This window comes from Bubalus bubalis, chromosome 24, assembly GCF_019923935.1.
Source record: "Bubalus bubalis isolate 160015118507 breed Murrah chromosome 24, NDDB_SH_1, whole genome shotgun sequence".
In the NCBI taxonomy this organism is placed as follows: Eukaryota; Metazoa; Chordata; class Mammalia; order Artiodactyla; family Bovidae; genus Bubalus; species Bubalus bubalis.
Window position 1 is genome coordinate 41050652 of NC_059180.1, and position 16602 is coordinate 41067253.

Sequence of the window (16602 nt, forward strand, 5' to 3'; positions counted from 1 at the left end):
GGACCTCATGACCCGGCTTTGCTTCTCAGGTGGTCGGGCTGGTGACCAGGAAGGATCTGGCCAGGTATCGGCTTGGAAAGGGGGGCCTGGAGGAGCTCTCTCTGGCCCAGACGTGAGGCCCTGGGGCCTGCACCTCCCCCAGGGTCCTGCCTCACTCCCTGGCAGCAGATCCAGCGACCGCAAGACGTTGGGGATGGCCTGGCCCGTGTGTGGCGCACATGGACGCTCTGTGTTCTCAGTGTTCCCTCCCCCAACCTCACCCCTGGGATCCCACACCCAGCCTCCTGTTCCTGATTCTTCAGGAATCTGTGCAACTGCTGTTTTCTTCCCCAAAGCCCGTGAGCACGCATGTCTGCGTGTGCGAGGGGACAGCCGGCGCACGGGGGCCCGTGGGTCTGAGTGCCGCAGCCCCACGATGGGCTGGCTTCTAGGCCTGCGCCCTGAGCACCGCCAGCGGCTGCAGCAGACGCCCCTGGCCCTGGCCCTTGGGCCTCGGCTCGGTTGGTGGCCGTCAGGTTTTGGGTCTGGACAGAGACCCGAACTGGAGGCACAGAGGCGAAGGCTTGGGGAGCAGGACCACCCTGGAGCGCAGACCCCAGAGCCGGACTCCTAGACTCACCTCTGCAGCCCTGGCCTCGCCCCCCTCAGTGCAGTGGGGCCTGCGCCGGGGTCTGGGCCCAGGGGGAGACCTGAGACCCTTCTTCAGGCCTGGACCCCCGAGTCGAACCATGCCTCTGTCACCACGCCCTTGTGGACACCGCTGGGAAGGCGGATCTTCTTGGCACATGGCGCACCAGTGGCCCTGAATGCTACGCTATAGCAGCTCTGCTTCCAGGATCGGGGGCACGGGCTTTCTGGGATGAGTCAGCGAGCCCAGAGCAGGGACGCACCCTTCCCAGGCCAGGCAGGCCCAGAGCTGGGATGCTGTGTCCCCGAGGCCCCACTGGACCTTTCTTCTGCAGGGACTGGCGTCCCTGGCCCACTCTGTGATGGCAGCCATGGATGGCTCTGTGGTGGGTTGGTGGGCATTCCAGCTGTGTTTCAGCCCCTTTCAAGGGGGTGGGGCCTCAGAAGGTGGCTCTCTTGCTGGTGGGGAAGCCCTCCGTTAGAGGGCACGGGGGTCCAATTGTGGGGATCTGAATGGAAGAAATAAAGGAATGGTACTGATGATCGTTGTCAGCTCCTTGTTCCCACCCAGTGTGGACCCTGATCCAGCACCCAGGATTCACTGGCTCACAGGGGTGGAGGTGGGGGATACCCCAGTGGGGACGCCCCTGAGTTGGGGATGCAGGTGAGGGACTCAGAGACCCCTGAATGGGCAAGTGCCTGGGGCCACCCCGTGCTCCAGGGAGGGTGGGCCCGGCCACCACATCCTCGTCCACATTCCTGGGACCATCGCAGAGCCCTTGGAGAAGGCCATCTTCCCTCCCTTGCCTCCCGACTGCGGCCCCGGTCCCCACACTCGGGGGCCCCCAGGCTACGGCTGCTTGGTCAGGGTGCGGCCCCTCAGCCACTCTGTCCCTCACCTGCCAGCCTCCAGGGTGTGTGATGTGGCCGCAGGGCATTGGGCTCCCTGGAGAGGGGTTGCCTTTGACACAGGCACACTTTGTCACAGGGAAGCCCCCCAACAGCCCTCGTGGGCAGGTCTGGCAACAGTGGGAGTGGGACCACCTGGGTGGGGTGTGGGGTCCGAGTGTCCACACAGGCCTGACGCCAGACGCGGCCCCCACCCCCGGCACCTGGCTGCAGGCTGAGACGCAAGGAGAGCGTGGGCGCCATCCCCAGTCGCTGGGCATTGACGTCGAGCGAGGGGCTGGGCGGCGTGTTAGTTACCCCCTTTGAGTGGACTGCAGGTCCGCTCGGCCTGCCCTTCCTCGCGGGGCTGTGCCTGCTCTGCGGCTGCACCCTCCAGGTGGCCCTGCCCCGGCCTCGCCCCATCGCCCCTGTGGCCCCGTGCCCTTGGCCTGGCCACCCCTCCCACCGAGTGTGGTCCTGGCCTCCAGCCTCCCCGCTTGGGCTCCCTGACCAGAGGATGGGTGATAGCTTCCAGGCCACCCCTCCCACCGGGCTAGGGGTTCCCTGGCTGACCCAGCGGCCGGCAGCCACTCCCCCGACGGGCAGAGGGGCGTCCCTTCGGGTCCATCCGAGAGTGGGCAGTTGGGGCGGCCTTGCTGGGACGGGGAAGCTGAGGGCTCAGGTTCCACCGGCAGTTGGGCCGTAAAGTCAGGAGGTTCTGCTGAGGAGAAGGTTCCGGCAGAGCCCCGCTGTCCTCCAACCTTGGTTTTGTCCTGAAAGGAGGGATGTGAGGGCAGGGGCAGCCTCTTTGCGCCCCACGTGCTCCCCCGACCCCGGAGCTTCCGGCTCTGACTCCCCACCGTGCCCCCCCCCGCCCCTCAACCTCACCCCTGGGTCCAGCTCTGGGCCGCCGCGGGGCGTGAGGCCCAGGCCTCCTAGCAGCAGGCCGACCACAAGCAGGGCTGCAGGTGAAGCTGTGAGTGGCGGCTGGAGCTAGGGGGACTGTCTGGGTGAGAGCTTCTGTGTCCCGTGGGACCCCCGGCTCCCCTCACAGCCCCGGCGGCCTCGGGCTGGCAGCCACTGTCCTGCTTCTGTCCAACGCTGTGTGTCCTCAGGCAGGGCCTGGACCTCTCTCAGCCTGAGCTTCCTGTGTGGACGGCGGGATCCAAGCCCTCCCTGGGCCTCGCTGTGTGCCCAGCAGGATGAGCCACGGTGAGCGCAGCGGGTGCCTGCGGCAGGGTCTGGGGTCCATCTGGGAGCAGCTCCCCGGTCAGCCCTAAAGGCGAACCCCAAGGCACCTTCTTGTAGAGTGGACAGACAGCAGCCCCTCATCCGAGGCCTCGCCGCCCTCCCAGCTGAGCACCGTTGCCCCGGAGGACCTGGGGCTCCTGGAGGAAGAGCTGGCCAGCCCCGAGCCTCTGAATCCGGAGGAGGTCTCGGAGAAGGATGCGTGCAGTCACCTGCAGTCTGACGCCTCCGACCTGGAGCAGGGCACCCCGAAGCGCTGGAAGCAGCTGGAGCAGTGGTGAGCCCCTGGGGCAGGCGAGGGAGCCTCGCGGTCAGTACCACCGCCCCACACAGACGGCCGACTCGGCCTGCTCCTCGCCCCCCAGGGTAGCCGACCTGCAGGGTGAGGTGGCGTACCTGCGGGGACACCGGGCCCGCTGCGAGCATGCCACGCTGAGCCTACTGCGGGAGCTGCTGCAGCTGCGGGCCTGCCTGCAGCTGCAGGACACACAGCTGAAGAGGCTGCAGCTGGAGACGCGGCGGGTGGCTGCAGCCCCCGAGAAGGAGGCTGTCCAGGTGGGGCGTGTCCCGAGGCCTGGGGGCAGCATCTCCCCAGAACCTGAGCCCCACTCAGCCCAGGCCCAGCACCCCGACAACCCCCGGGGTCGGGCTCCGAGGCCCCGGCTGCACTCAGCCCGTGTCTCCGCCTCGCAGTTCCCTGGCCCACAGCAGCAGAACCAGATGCAGGCTCTGGACAAGAGGTACCCCCCCATACCCCCCACTCACAGAACAGGCCTGGGGGAGAGAGTGGGCCTTTGGGGAAGCAGCTGCTGCTGCCCGGCCAGCGTGGGCCCCAGCCCCGGGCTTTGGTTCCCTCCAATGTGGCGTCTTGCTCGGGTTAGCAAATCCATCCGCAGCTCCTCTCCAGAAGGCCTGGTTGCTGGAGCCCGGGAGCCCGGGAAGGGGGCTGAGGCTTGGCCAAGCCCCCACCCTGAAGGCTGCCCAGCCTGCTCCTGGCCACCGGGAGGGGCCCCAGGCAGATGTGCCTCTTGTGTGCCAGGCTGGTGGAAGTCCGGGAGGCCCTAACCCAGATCCGGAGGAAGCAGGCGCTCCAGGACTCTGAGCGGAAGGGCGCCGAGCAGGAGGCCAGCCTCAGGTGGGCCCCTCGGGAGGTGGTCTCTGGACCTGATAAGTGGTCGTGGGGGCGTCCCATGGCAGGGCAGGTGTCCCCCCGCCCTGGGTGCCAAGCTGCTGGTTGACAGGAGGCCTCAGAACCCCTGTGGACACTCTGTGGGGAAAAGAGACTTGAGCCCAGGGTCCCCACCCCACCCCTCCGCCGTCATCACACTCACAGAGAGCCCAGCTCTTACCATCCCGGAGTGGGGGCGCGGAGCGGACACGCGCTGGGCTTCTGGCCTCTCGAGAGCGTTTACCCCGGCGGGGTCAGACCCCCTGCTCTGCCAGCCCATGGATCAGTCTCCACCCCCTGGATACAGGCTCAGGCCTGAGAAGGACTTGGTGTCCAGGCCCCCGCAACATCCCTGGGGCCCCCAAGGCCCTCCAGCCGGCTGGGCTGCCGTCACCTGCAGCCATTACCCCCAGGCTGTCCGAGCTGACTGGGAAGCTGAAGCAGGAGGAGCAGGACCGCGAGGTGGCCTGCGGGGCCCTGCAGAAGAGCCAGGAGGAGGCGGGCCAGAAGGTGGACCATGAGGTGGCCAGGATGCAGGTACCCAGGAGGCCCACGCCGGGCCCAGGCGTCTGAGCAGCCGACGAGCTGCCAGTGAGCTGGTCCACACTGGATCCCTCCCAGCTGGCGTCTCCTCTGCCAGCGGGCTCTTCCTTTCCCCGGCTCTCCTTTTGGTTCTGTCCATGTGTTTGGACCTGGGCCAACCCCCAAGACCCACGCTGTGCACTGTGGTGGCCACTGGCCATGGGGGTCTCTGCATGTCGGCTCCTTGGTCATACGAGCCAGGCCACAGTGCCTTGTGGCCACCTGTGGCCAGCGCCTACTGCCACGGCCACGGCCACGGCCATGAGACAGAGCACTTCCTCCCCCACAGAAAGTCCATCAAAAGCACCTCCCTGTCCCAAGGGACCAGCCCCTGGATCCAGAAACAGAAGCTCATACCCTGAGGCCCTTCCCCACCCTCCACCCCCGCACATGGACATGCATATCCCTGTGGGCCCGCTGCTGGGCCAGTGCGCGTGGCCTAGAAGGCGGGGCTGGGGCCGTGCACCTCTGGCCTAGCCTCTGCAGCTCTGCAAATAGAGACCAGGCCCTGCACCACGTCCCCAGCTGCTGCCTGCATAGCTCAGCTGCCCCGCTGCCTGCTGCCCCCGCGCGGCCCTGTGGGAAGGCAGTGTGCCGGCCCCATCGACAGACAGGAGCTCCGGGCAGTGTCAGGGCCCAGGGTTCCCCATGCCCGGCTGGCCCACCGCCCCCCTAGTGCGCCCTGGGGCACTGAGTGGGCTCCTCGGCCTGTGGTCATCTGTCTACTGTTGCCCACGGCTGCTCTGGCGCAGGAGCCACGAAGCTGGAGGGTTGTGACAGAGACCCTGGGCCCATCGACCCGAATCTCTGCCTCTTGGTTCTTTACAGAAGCAGCTGAGCCCGGCTCTAGGTCAGCCTGCATGGGGCGGGGAGGCACATGCAGGCCAGGCACGCCTGCCCTGGACTGGGGGCGGCCCTCCCGGCCTTAAAAGGAGAGGGTGCCTCGTGCCTGTGGGCGTGTCGGGGGGCAGCGCTGAGCAGGGCTGCACCCAGACCCCTGGCAAGACAGGAAGGGAACAATGGAGGGAGAAAGGGGAAGGGCCTCCTCCCTGGGCCCGGGGGCAAGGGCAGGCAGTGTACGAGCGAATGTGTGTGTGTACATGTGTTTGCGTGTGTGCGCCCATGCTCAAACGGACACCAAGCTCCTGGCAGGGGTGGGATCGGTGGCTGGTCTGCAGTGTCCCTTGGCCCGGGGGTCTGGGGGTCACTGTGGGGACCACGTGTGTCCTGGGCTCCTTCATAGCCCTTGGGGACCAGGGCCCCGCCTGCCCACCTGCCATCCTCTGGAGGGTGTGACGGGCCCGGCCCTGCAGGTGTGGGGACCAGGGCTGCCTTCGACAGAGAAGGCTGGGCAGAGAGAGCACAGCATGGCACTGTGGGCGAGGGGGCGGACGTGGGGGATGCCCATGGCCATGGCGACCACATGGACCCCGCCCGCAGGCCCAGATGACCAAGCTGGGGGAGGAGATGAGCCTCCGCTTCCTCAAGAGGGAGGCCAGGCTGTGCAGCTTCCTGCAGAAGAGCTTCCTGGCCTTGGAGAAGGTAGGCCCCTGCAGGGGGAGGGGGTGCGGCCATGCCCCCTACGCCCCAGGCTCATGGCCACTGGCCACTGCAGAGGATGAAGGCCTCGGAGAGTGCGCGGCTGCGGGCGGAGAGCGCCCTGCGGGAGGAGCTGGAGTGCAGGTGGCGGCAGCTGCAGGAGCTGGACACGGAGCGTGTGCGGGCCCTGCAGGGGCAGTGCCAGGTGGGGGAGGGGCAGGGCCGGGGGAGGGGTGGTACCAGGTGGGGGGGTGGTGCTAGGCAAGGAGGGTGGGGACGTTGCCAGGTAGCAGGGAGGCGCAGGCCCAGGTGAGGGGGACGGGCAGTGCCAGGGGGGTGATGGAGAGGCCAGGTGGGTGGCATGGCACATGTGGGCCCTGTGGGGGCAGCACCAGGCGGGCAGTGTGCCAGGCCCCCTCCACCCGGCAGCAGGAAGAGTGCCACCTCCTGGAGCAGTGCCGGGGCCTGGACAAGGCCGTGGTCCAGCTGACCGAGTTCGTGCAGCAGAACCAGGTGTCGCTCAACCGCGTCCTCCTGGCTGAGCAGAAGGCCTGGTGGGTGTCCGAGCAGGCCCTCAGGCAGGGCAGGTGTCCTCCTAGCACGGTGCCCCAGGGCAGAGGGGCGGCCTTATAGTGGGGGCTCCCCTCAACACCCCAGCCTGCTTCGCAGGGTGCTCTGAGTGGTAGCGGTGGACACAGCCCAGTCTAGTGGCCCCTGGGATGACACCCATCATCTCATCCCTGGGGCCTCCTGGAAGGCTCTGAAGCCAGTGGCCCTAGTCCAGTGCCCAGGGTGGGGGCCAGCCTTGGCTGGAGGTCAGTCTTTCTCAGTGGCACCCACCCCCAGGGATGCCAAGGGGCAGTTAGAAGACAGCCGGGCTGGGGAGCTGGCCACCTACCTGCAGGAGAACCTGGAGGCCATGCAGCTGGCCGGCGAGCTGGCCCAGCAGGAGACGCACGGCGCCCTGGAGCTGGTGAGGCCGCTGGGCGGGGGGCGGGCTCACAGGGTCCCCCTTCCAGGCGGGCAGCACACTCAGCCCCGCCCCCCGCAGCTCCGAGAGAAGAGCCAGGCCCTGGAGGTGTCCGTGGCTGAGCTGGTCAGGCAGGTGAAGGACCTGAGTGACCACTTCCTGGCCCTGAGCTGGCGGCTGGACCTGCAGGAGCAGACGCTGAGCATGCGGCTGCGGGAGGCGAGTATCCCACGCAGGAGGGGCCCCGCCGCCCTGGCAACTGGCCCCACGGCCCCAGGCCCAGAGCACACGGGCTCCACAGAGCGGCCAGCACAGCAGCCTCCTCCCAGGGGTTCTTTGTCTTTTTCTAACAGCTTTATTGAGGTTCAGGGCACACAACAGTCCACCTTTTCAGAGTGTGTAATTCCGTGGTTCTTTGTGCGTTCGGAGCTGTACAAGCACTACCATGCTCACTTCTAGAACCTTTCCTTCCTCTCTGAAGGAAACCCCGTGTGTCCGTGGACACTCCCAGCCCCAGGCAAGCACTGATCTGCTTCCTGTCTGTGGATCTGCCTGCTCTGGACGTTTCACATAAGTGGGACGGAACAACCTGTGGCCTCTGTGAGCATCTCTCACTGAGCATCACGTGTCTGGGGTCCATCCGTGCTGTGCATCAGCACGCGCCTCCTTTTCTTGGCTGTGACATCTCACCGTGGACAGACCGCAGCTTATCCATCTGTCCGCTGATGGGCACTGAGCTGCTGCCCTTTTGATGCCCTCAGTCCTGCTGTGAACACACGTGTGCACACATGATCACCCTTTGGTGGTGGGGCGGGCGCCTGTTTTCAGTCCCTGTCTGCACAGGCTTGTGGGCCACTGGGGCAGGGAGCCCGGTCCGCCGTGTGCCAGGCCAGGCTGTGTCCAGTTAGCATGGACCTGCTCAGACCTGAGGCAGGTGCCCCAGACCCTCTAGGACCTCTGCTGTGTGGGGGTGACCGTGTCGGGTCTGGCTACATGTCCGTCTGTCCGCCCGTCCCCCTCCCTCTCCATGTCCGTCTGTCCGCCCGTCCCCCCTACCCCTCCTGCTGGGCTCCAGCCCTCACTGGTGCCCCCCTCTCAGACACAGAATGAGTGGGAGGTTGCAGAGCAGCGGTGGCGGGAAGGCCTGACGCAGTGTCGAGAGGAGGCGGAGGCGCACCTGCGGGAGGTGCAGGAACGAGTGGACCGGCTGCCCCAGCAGGTGGGTGTGGGCCTGGCGGACTCCCCTCCTGCCGTGCCCACCCGTAGCTGCCCGCCCACTCCATGTTTCAGATAGAGGCTGTCACCGACAAGTGTGTGCTTCACAAGAGTGACTCGGACTGCAAGATCTCTGCTGAGGCCACAGCCAGGTGAGGCCCGGCTCCGACACGGCCAGGAGGGCCTTTGGGGTGGGGCTGCCCACCCCCCCAAGCAGGGCACAGTTCTCTTAGCACCACCTGCAGCCTCCCGGGCCTCCTGATGGTAGGCGTCCTCCCCAAGCCCCCGCCTCTGTGGCTGCCCCGAGCCCTTCCCAGCCCCACCTGGCCCAGCTTTGGGCTTGGGTCCTTCTGGGGGTTGCCTTCCACCATCACCTCCTGGGACCCCCAGTGCCCACCAAAGAGGTGGCAAGGCTGAGCGCCCCTGCCCCACCCAGGGCCTCCTCCGTCCACCGCCCTGTGCACCCCCGCAGGCCCTCCCAGAGCCCAGCAGCCCCACATCTGTGCCCACAGAGAGCTGGCGGTCGAGGCCGTGAGGCAGGAGCTGGCTGCCCTGCTGTCCTCTGTGCAGCTGCTCAGAGAGGGCAACCCTGGGCGCAAGATCGCCGAGATCCAGGGCAAGCTGGCCACGGTACCCAGGGCCTGGCACACTTGGTGGGGACAGGGGCCACACAGACCTCCCCCTACCAGGGAGGCTCAGATCCAGGACACCGCTGGCGGGTGGGGCAAGGCCCATGGAACCAGCCGTCCCGCTGCTGGCTCTGCACACCTCGGCCTCTGAGAGTACCAGCGGGGGCTCCCACATGGACCCTCGGATGCTGGGGCACGTCCACGGTCACAGGGGAGAGAGGGCCCTGAGAACTGCCGAGTCCCGCCTTGTCACTGGGCAGATGATGCTCCCAGCTTCCACGCAGGGGCCAGGATCCTCTTGTGGGAGAGCCTCTGCCCCGAATGGCTGGGGTGGGGCTGCCCCCTGGGGCTGCAGACTCCCTGCGTCCATAACCACGAATGGGGGGCCGTGTTTAGTTTCAGAACCAAATGATGAAATTGGAAACCAGCATCCAGGACAACAAGACCATCCAGAATCTCAAGTTTAATACAGAAACCAAGCTGGTGAGAGGCGGCCCCTGCGCTGGCTGCTCCTGCCCCCCAGGCCTGCAGGGGGGCCGCCCGTGCCTTCCTCTGTGCGGGGCCTGACACCCTGCTGCCCTCACCACCCCCAACCCGGCCACCTCCTAGCACTCCTCTCTGCGCAGCCGTTTGTCTGTCTGCGTGTCTGGCCCAAGCCACGTTTCCTGGCAGATAAGGCCCGGGTTTGTCCAGAGGGAGATAATCCCTGCTGGCAGGCCCCCGTCTGGTCTGACTCCCGCGTCCACAGCGCACGGAGGCAATGGCCACCCTGCAGGAGAGCGTGCTGCGCCTGTGGAGCGAGGAGGGCCCCTGGGCCCCGACGCTGAGCGGCAGGAGGGGCCCCACGTCCCTGGGGCGGCAGCAGCTCTTCATCAAGGACATGGCCCCCAACGACGTGGTCCCCGTGAATCGCTGGGGCGTGTATCAGGCCATGAGGTGGGCAGCGGGAGCCGCCTTCCAGAGCGCCTGCAGGTCCGGGTTCAGGGGAGGCCGCAGGGCAGGGGATGGAGGTGGGCCCCGGGCGTGAGCTGTGTCTCGGGCAGGTGGCTACAGTGGAAGGCGGCTCTCGTGAACCTGGCAGCCTGGCAGACGTCCAGGAGCGCGGCCTTGGAGAAGCCCCTAGGCAAGACGCCTGCCCGCCGACTCTCGTCCCTGCCTGTTCCCCAGAAATAAACGTGCCCGCCCCATTCCTGTGAGAGTCCAGAGTTCCCTCCCAGGGGCGGGCAGGAGGCCCTGGGCAGAGAAAAGACCAACAGGGTCTTTCTGAGACTCCCAGAACCCCTGTTCCAGCCAGAGCCACCAAGCCCAGGCCCCACAGCTCCCCAGGGCCTCCTGCCCACAGCACTGCGCCCCACTGGGCCTTCGCTCCACACTGAGACGGCGCCCACTTCCCGCACTACCAGAAAGCCCTCGGCCCAGTAGCTGGCCTTGGCCTGCCGTGGGCACCACAAGGAGGGGCCACCCTGGGGCTAGCCGAGCGGGCAGTGCAGTGGGTGGCCCTACACCGCTGGCTGGAACCTTGGGGGCTGGCCTGTGGGACATGGGACTCACCCACAGCATGTGGACTCAAGCCCCCACCTCTGAGGGGCTGCAGCTCCTGCCCCGCCCTCCCTCCTGTGGGCAGAGCCCCTGGGTAGCTCCGGCCCACCCCTGCCCTGGCCTGGGGAGCCCCGACCTGAGCTGGTCCAAGTCCTGGTGGCCGCCGTGGCTGGGGTTCCCTGGCTCATCCAGTTCAGCAGGAAGGTGAGTCCGGATGCCTGGAGCCCTCGGTTCACTCCCACTGACCCTTGAGTGATCACTAGGCCTCGGCCAGCTGCACCCCCTCCAGGCCCGGGGCCCCCGTGCCCAGCAGCTCGGACCCGGCCTCTGCCGACCAGCTGGCCAGCAGGTCACTGAAGTCGGGAGTGCCAGGGTGCAGCAGGCCCAGGGGGCTGGGTGCCGGCTCCCTCCAGAAGGATGGGGGCAGCTTCCTCTGGGTCATTGGGGTGATGTGGCCGTACTTGCGCTCCAGCCTGAGTCGCCGCCCACTCACTGCCCGGGCACCAGAGCACTGCCGCAGCCCATAGTCGAAGAGCTCGGCCAGGGGCCCCAGCAGCGGTGGCCCATCCCTACCAAGGCCTGGCCCGTGCGCCTGCCCCTCGGGGCACCCCGGGGAGCAGCCCCCGGGCTCGGTGGCCTCACGGTTTTCTGGGGGGGCGCTGCGGGCTGGGCGCACCAGATCGGCGCAGGAGAGCTCCCTGGCCAAGCTGCTGGCCGGGCGGCTGTCAGCGTAGATGTCACAGGCGTCGGGGTCCTGCCCCCGGTCCTTGCGGCCGAAGTACCGCTGGATGTCGCCGCTGATGAGCTCTGAGAACCGCAGCAGCTGCAGCGGCGTCTCCGGGCTGCTGGGGTCCAGGGGGGGCACTTCGGGGGCCCAGCCTGGGCTGCAGGAGTTCGGGCTGTGGCCCTCTGGCCCCTCGGCCTCCAGCTCCTCCTCCTCCTCCCCCTCCTCCTCCTCGGAAGTGTCTGGGGGCTCCGGGACTTGGGACAGGAAGGGCTGGAGGGCCGGCAGGGGCAGCCGGAAGTCACAGAGCGGCCGGATGACCCCCGCGGCCATCTCCTCCTGGAGTGTCAGGGCAGCGAGTTCCAGCTGTGGAGGGAGGCAGAGAGGGGACAGGGTAGCCGTCGGGGACCCCAGCCCCGCTAGGGGAACGGCCACTGCAGGCTTGGGGCGGGCGCCGAGCCCAGGGACGGCTGATGTCTGGGGAGAGACGAGGTGGTGGCCCGCGGGCGGGTGGGCGCGGCGGGAGGGGGCTGGGGGCCTGGCGACAGTGCCACTGAAACAGCGCCTCGGAGACGGGAGCGGGCCAGGGGGCACGGAGCCCGCTGGGCTGGGCTGCGGGTGGCTTTGGGGTCTGGAGAGCAGAGCACTGCCGCAGCGCAGGGTCGCTGTGGCCCCTGACACACAGGCTGGCTGACGCGGCGTCTGCCCCGGGGCGGGGTGGGAGCGGGGGACCCCTTTGGCGGCCCCCACGAGTGTCTGTGGTTGACAGGGTCCCCCCATCCCTGAGGTGCCAGTGCTGAGCCCAGGAGGCCGGGCCTGGCCACCTTGACCCAGCTGTTCTGTCCCTTGAAGTCTGGGGGCTTCAGGGGCTGTGAGGGTGACTCTGGGGGGCCTTTGGGGGAAGGCAGAGCCATTTCTCCACCCCCACCACCCCAGGCTTCCCTGTGCTCTCTGGGTCGGGGTCACCTCGAGTGTCCCTAGCCTGAGGCTAGGTGTGGGGAGGTGGTGCAGGCAGGACTGGGCAAATCACTGACAGGTTGCAAGCCAAGGGGGGCTGCAGGCGGGGTGGGGGGGTGCACGGAGCTGATTATGAATGTGGGAGGCCCCCACCCCGGGACAGGCCAAGCTCCTCTGCTTCAGGGAGGCAGGTGGGCCAACCCTTGGCCAAGAGGCCTCCTGGTGGGTGCCCTGGCAGGGGGTAGGAAGAAAGGAAAGGGGGTTCAGAGAGGGAGGGGGTCCCAGCTTCAGGAAACTACGCTGTGTGTGGGGGAGGGGAGAGGAGTCGGAGTCAGGGGAGCTCCCCTCCGCTGCCCCCTGCCCCTGCTGTCTGCTCACAGTTCTGGGGTCTCTCTTCCCCGCCTGGGTGTCCCGTGGCCCCAGTGTTGGGGTACAGATGGCCACTGGTGGGGAGCTGAGCCTCAGATGTCCTGTCTCCCCCTGGCCTGGTTTTGTCCTCAATGACTCAGCCCTCCCCACCCTGCTGGTGACCCCTCCCCGTGGGTGGATGGTCTGCAGAGACCACCTGGGCAGAGGAGCCCACAGCCTTCTTCTGCCACCCGCGCCCACCCGCCACCCAGCCTGGCTCCTACCTGCCGCAGCCTGCAGCTCCCGCTGGGCAGGCCCACCTCCACCTGGGCTCAAGCGTTTATAGCCGAGCTCCGTGGCCGGCCAGGCCAGCAAATATTTGATGACTGCATTGTCATCGCAGACTGGGCAAATAGAGCCCGTTTGCTTTAGCGCCCGGCAACCAGGGCCCCGCGGGGGGAGCCTCAGCCTGCCCGGGGACGGTGGAGTGTTTGCCGCTCGCCCAGCTGGCTCACACCCGGCCGAGGACCCTTATCTCAGCTGCTGATTGGGGCCCAGACCCAGCCTTGTCAAATAGGCGGAAAATTAAATTTCATGCTATTTTGACTTCTGGAGTAGCCTTCTCTAGAGGACATCCTGCCTCCGCAGCGTCCTGGGTGAGCAGGCTGTGGGCCAGCAGCAGCCCTGAATGCGCAGGAGGGCCAGGGACCACCAGCCAGGCTGCTCCTGCCACCTCCCACCGCTCCAGAGCAGCAGGTGCACATGCGGCAAACCCCGAGGAACCCCCGCCACCCCCAGGGCGTCACCCTTGGCACCTGCTTCTCTGGCATCTGGGTCCTCCTCTGAGGGACGTGGTAGCCCCTCCAGCCCCGGGGGTCCCGCCCAGGGGTGTCCTCCCCGCGTCTCCAGGGCGGTTACAGTCGACACCACAAGCAGGACCCCAGAAGGCCTGGACCCCGCCAACCCCCGGCCAGGAGCCAGGCCCGGACCCCAGCATCTTCGCGGACCGTCCTCCCTGCCCCCTCCATGTGCTGCTGCCCTTGCATCTGGGGCCGCCCAGCCGGTTCCCAGCAAACCAGGGGGCTGCGCAGAGCTGGGGAGCCTCTCACAGCCCTGGAGGCCAGAAGCCTGGAGTGAAAGGTCCTGCCCGAGGCTCTAGCGGGGAGCCCACCTGTGCCGCTCCCTCCTGACCCCAGGCTCCCAGCCTCCCAGCCTCCGCTCATCGCAGGGCCGCCCCACCCCACCCTGTGTCATGTCCGAGTTTCCCTGCTCTTTCGAGAACACCTGTCCCAGGACTGAGGACCACTCCAGTCCCTCTGACCTCGCCCCGCTGACTCTCCTTCCACGTGAGGTTCCCTTCTGAGGTCCATGTGGACACGGTTTGGGGGACACTGTTCTGCCTCGTCACCCACCACGCGTGGGCGTAGCTGGGTGCTTTCCTCCCAGACAGCACGCCCAGTGCTGGCTGGGGGTCTCCCAAAGCCACCGCTGCTTGGGGGCCAGGTTCTCAGCACAGGACAGCAGCCCCTCCCAACCTGGCATGTGCCCGGCCCCCGGCTGCGGGCCTTACCTGTCCACCCCCTCCCTGGGCCCTTCAGCTCCAGGCTCCACTGCCCTCTGCAAGGGGGCTGCTCCCTTCCCATCCCACGGGGGTCCTAGTGGGGACTGTGGGGGGACTTGCCCCGCTGAAAGCTGCCAGTCACTTCTCTGCCACCTGGAAGGTCCAACGCCTGCCTTCAGGACCAGCTTCGGCTTCTGGGGGAATGACAGGAAATGCGAAGTTCTACCCTAGGGACGCGACCCGCCCCCAGGCCAGGCCGGTGACCCGCCCCGCAGGGGTCTTCACAGCAGCCAAGGGAAGCTGTGGCATGGGGTCCAGTGGCTGCCCAGGGTGGCTGGGACTCCAGGGTCCCTCTCTGCCCAGACACAGCCCCAAGGAGTACCCTCCGTGACCGACCCAGGCCTGGACCCCAGCATCTGCCCGGACCCCAGCTGCAGTTCCCTATCGGAAACAACCAGGGCCCGGGCCTGGGGAGGGGCTGGAGTCCGGCTAGGCGACTGGGTCAGCCCTGCAGGGTGGTGAGGGCAGTGCAATCTGGGTGGAGGCCCCAGGAGGGCCTGTGGGTCAGTCTCCAGCCCTCGCCTGTGCCGGGCCCCTGCCTGGGGGGGGCCGGGCTGACGAAGGTGAGGTGCAGCCCTGCCCTGGAGAAGGTCCTGCAGTGTGGCCAGAGGGGGGGCTTCATGAAGGAGGGGGTCTGCGGGCACTGAGGGGGCAGTGAAGGCACTCCAGCAGCAGGGACGGCCTGGCAAGGATGCCCATCCCCTCGCCCTGGAAATTTCCATCACCTCACCTGGCAGAGGGACCCAGCGGGGCTGACTGAGCGGAGGACCCCGAGATGGGAGACGGCCCTAGGTTACCCCACGGGCCGTGATTCAGAGGGAAGGCGGAGGGGCCAAGCTCTGGGTGAGCGGACACGAGGCGACAGAAGCAGAGGGGCCCAGCTGGCTTTGAAAGGGGGAGGGGCCTCAAGCCAAGGAATGGAGTGGCCTCCAAGCCCCCTGACCCTTGGGGCCCCTGAGTGGGCCGGGGGCCAAGACACTCAGGCTGCCATGCCCCCCAGCGCCTGCTCCCAGCCGGTCCCCCTCATGCGCAGCGTGGGGCCTTCACAGCTCTGTGCCCACCTGCCCCCACCTCTGCTCTCAGGCCTCGACCACCCGGAGACAGGCTCTGCTTTTCCAAAGGTGGTGGCCCTGCCTGTCCCCACGCACCCTGTATTGATCTTCCCAGGGAAAATCAATAGGTCCAATATGTCAGCTCTCAAGTGGCGCTACAGTAAATTACTCCCGTCATCGGGCACACTGGGCGGCAGCCTCCCTCCCATTAGTGGAGCATTAGGCCTGTGTGAAGTTGCTCTGTGTGTGCTTTGAGATAATGAAGGCTGAGGTGTTGGTTTATGCCCCGGGGGGGCGGGGGCATCGCTGCCAGTGTGGGGAACCTGTCACCCAGCGCCCTGCCAAGATTGCTGGGGTCAGGAAGGGGAGGGTCCTGGAGACGCTCTGGGGGTGGCCCCAGGAGCATCTGGTTGTGGCTTTTCCCGTTGGGGCTCCCCTGCATCAGAGAGTCAAGCAAACCCCAGCACTTGGGGCTGCTGTCACTCTCCAGCCAGAGGCCGGAAGGGACGCACGTGTCACTGAACAAGTGGATTTCAGCAGGGAGAGCTCACGGCCGCAGTGCAGGTGTCTCGGGAGGCGGGGCTTAACAAAGGGCTCTGGGCTCAGCCGGGTTCGTGGGGGCTGTGCTCTGGGGGCTGTGAGTCTCCAGGGTCTGCTGTAACAAAGTACCACCAACAAAGCCCGGCGGGGGCACTTAAAACAACAGAGTTCCTTTCTCACAGTTCCAAAGGCCAGGTATCTGAAACCATGACGACTCTGAGGAAGAAACTCCTCCAGGGCTTTCTTTAAGCTTCTGTTGCAGCCGGGATCCTCCCAGCTCCTCAGCTCTTGGCTCCATCACTCCAGTCTCCACCCACCTCTTGGCATGGCCTTCTCCCCACGTGTCTCCGGGTCTTTTCTCCTCTTATAAGGACGCCATTTAGGGCCCACCCTATCCAATATGATATGCATACGTAGGTGCTAAGTTGCTTCAGTCATGTCTGACTCTTTGTGATCCCATGGACTGTAGCCCGCCAGGCTCCTCTGCCCGTGGGATTCTCCAGACAAGAATATTAGAGTGGGTAGCCATTCCCTTGTCCAAGGGATCTTCCTGACCCAGAAATCGAACCCGCATCTCTTGCATCTCCTGCATGGGCAGGTGGGTTCTTTACCACTAGTGCCGCCTGGGAAGCCCCATCCAATATGACATAGTTTTAACTAATTACATCCACAAAGACCTTTCCAAATAGGGATCATGTGGTGGGCTCTGGGGGGACAGAATTTGGAAGAACATTGTTCAGTCCAGTGTAGCATCACTTAAAAGTTGTATTTCTTTTTAGCTGCGCTGGGTCTCTGTTGTGGTACACAGGCTCCTCACTGCTCGCGGGCTTCCTCTCGTTGTTGAGAGTGAGGACAACTCTCCATCGCGGTGCTCGGGCTTCTCCTTGCAGCCGCTTCTCTTCTTGCGGAGCACAGGCTCTAGAGTGCATGGGCTCAGTAGTTGCCTCCCAGTATG

At 66.5% G+C, this 16602-nt stretch overlaps 3 protein-coding genes across 5 annotated transcripts in view; 2 read left to right on the plus strand and 1 right to left on the minus strand.

Moving 5' to 3' along the window:
- The window catches only part of CLCN7 (chloride voltage-gated channel 7), a 20288-nt gene extending 19120 nt beyond the window's left edge, over nucleotides 1–1168 (plus strand). For all 3 annotated transcript variants that reach the window (XM_025275573.2, XM_025275572.2, XM_025275574.2), the window contains one exon: nucleotides 30–1168. In XM_025275573.2, coding sequence (XP_025131358.1) covers nucleotides 30–116 — 87 coding nt within the window. In that variant the 3' untranslated portion in view covers nucleotides 117–1168. The remainder of the gene's footprint in view (nucleotides 1–29) is intronic.
- Nucleotides 1158–9904, plus strand: CCDC154 (coiled-coil domain containing 154). The gene is made up of 17 exons (XM_044935847.1): nucleotides 1158–1291; nucleotides 1349–1496; nucleotides 1718–1953; nucleotides 2810–3040; nucleotides 3129–3318; nucleotides 3457–3503; nucleotides 3803–3898; nucleotides 4345–4468; nucleotides 5954–6055; nucleotides 6129–6257; nucleotides 6482–6606; nucleotides 6899–7241; nucleotides 8122–8241; nucleotides 8313–8389; nucleotides 8750–8867; nucleotides 9263–9349; nucleotides 9615–9904. Exons 1-17 carry the CDS (start codon nucleotides 1158–1160, stop codon nucleotides 9891–9893), a joined length of 2586 nt encoding a protein of 861 aa, XP_044791782.1. The 3' UTR covers nucleotides 9894–9904.
- A 734-nt stretch (nucleotides 9905–10638) lies between these two features.
- Nucleotides 10639–12993, minus strand: PERCC1 (proline and glutamate rich with coiled coil 1). The gene is made up of 2 exons (XM_006043758.3): nucleotides 12719–12993; nucleotides 10639–11495 (listed from the first exon to the last, which is right to left on the minus strand). Exon 2 carries the CDS (start codon nucleotides 11460–11462, stop codon nucleotides 10665–10667), a length of 798 nt encoding a protein of 265 aa, XP_006043820.2. The 5' UTR covers nucleotides 11463–11495; nucleotides 12719–12993; the 3' UTR covers nucleotides 10639–10664.
- Nucleotides 12994–16602: the final 3609 nt, after the last annotated feature.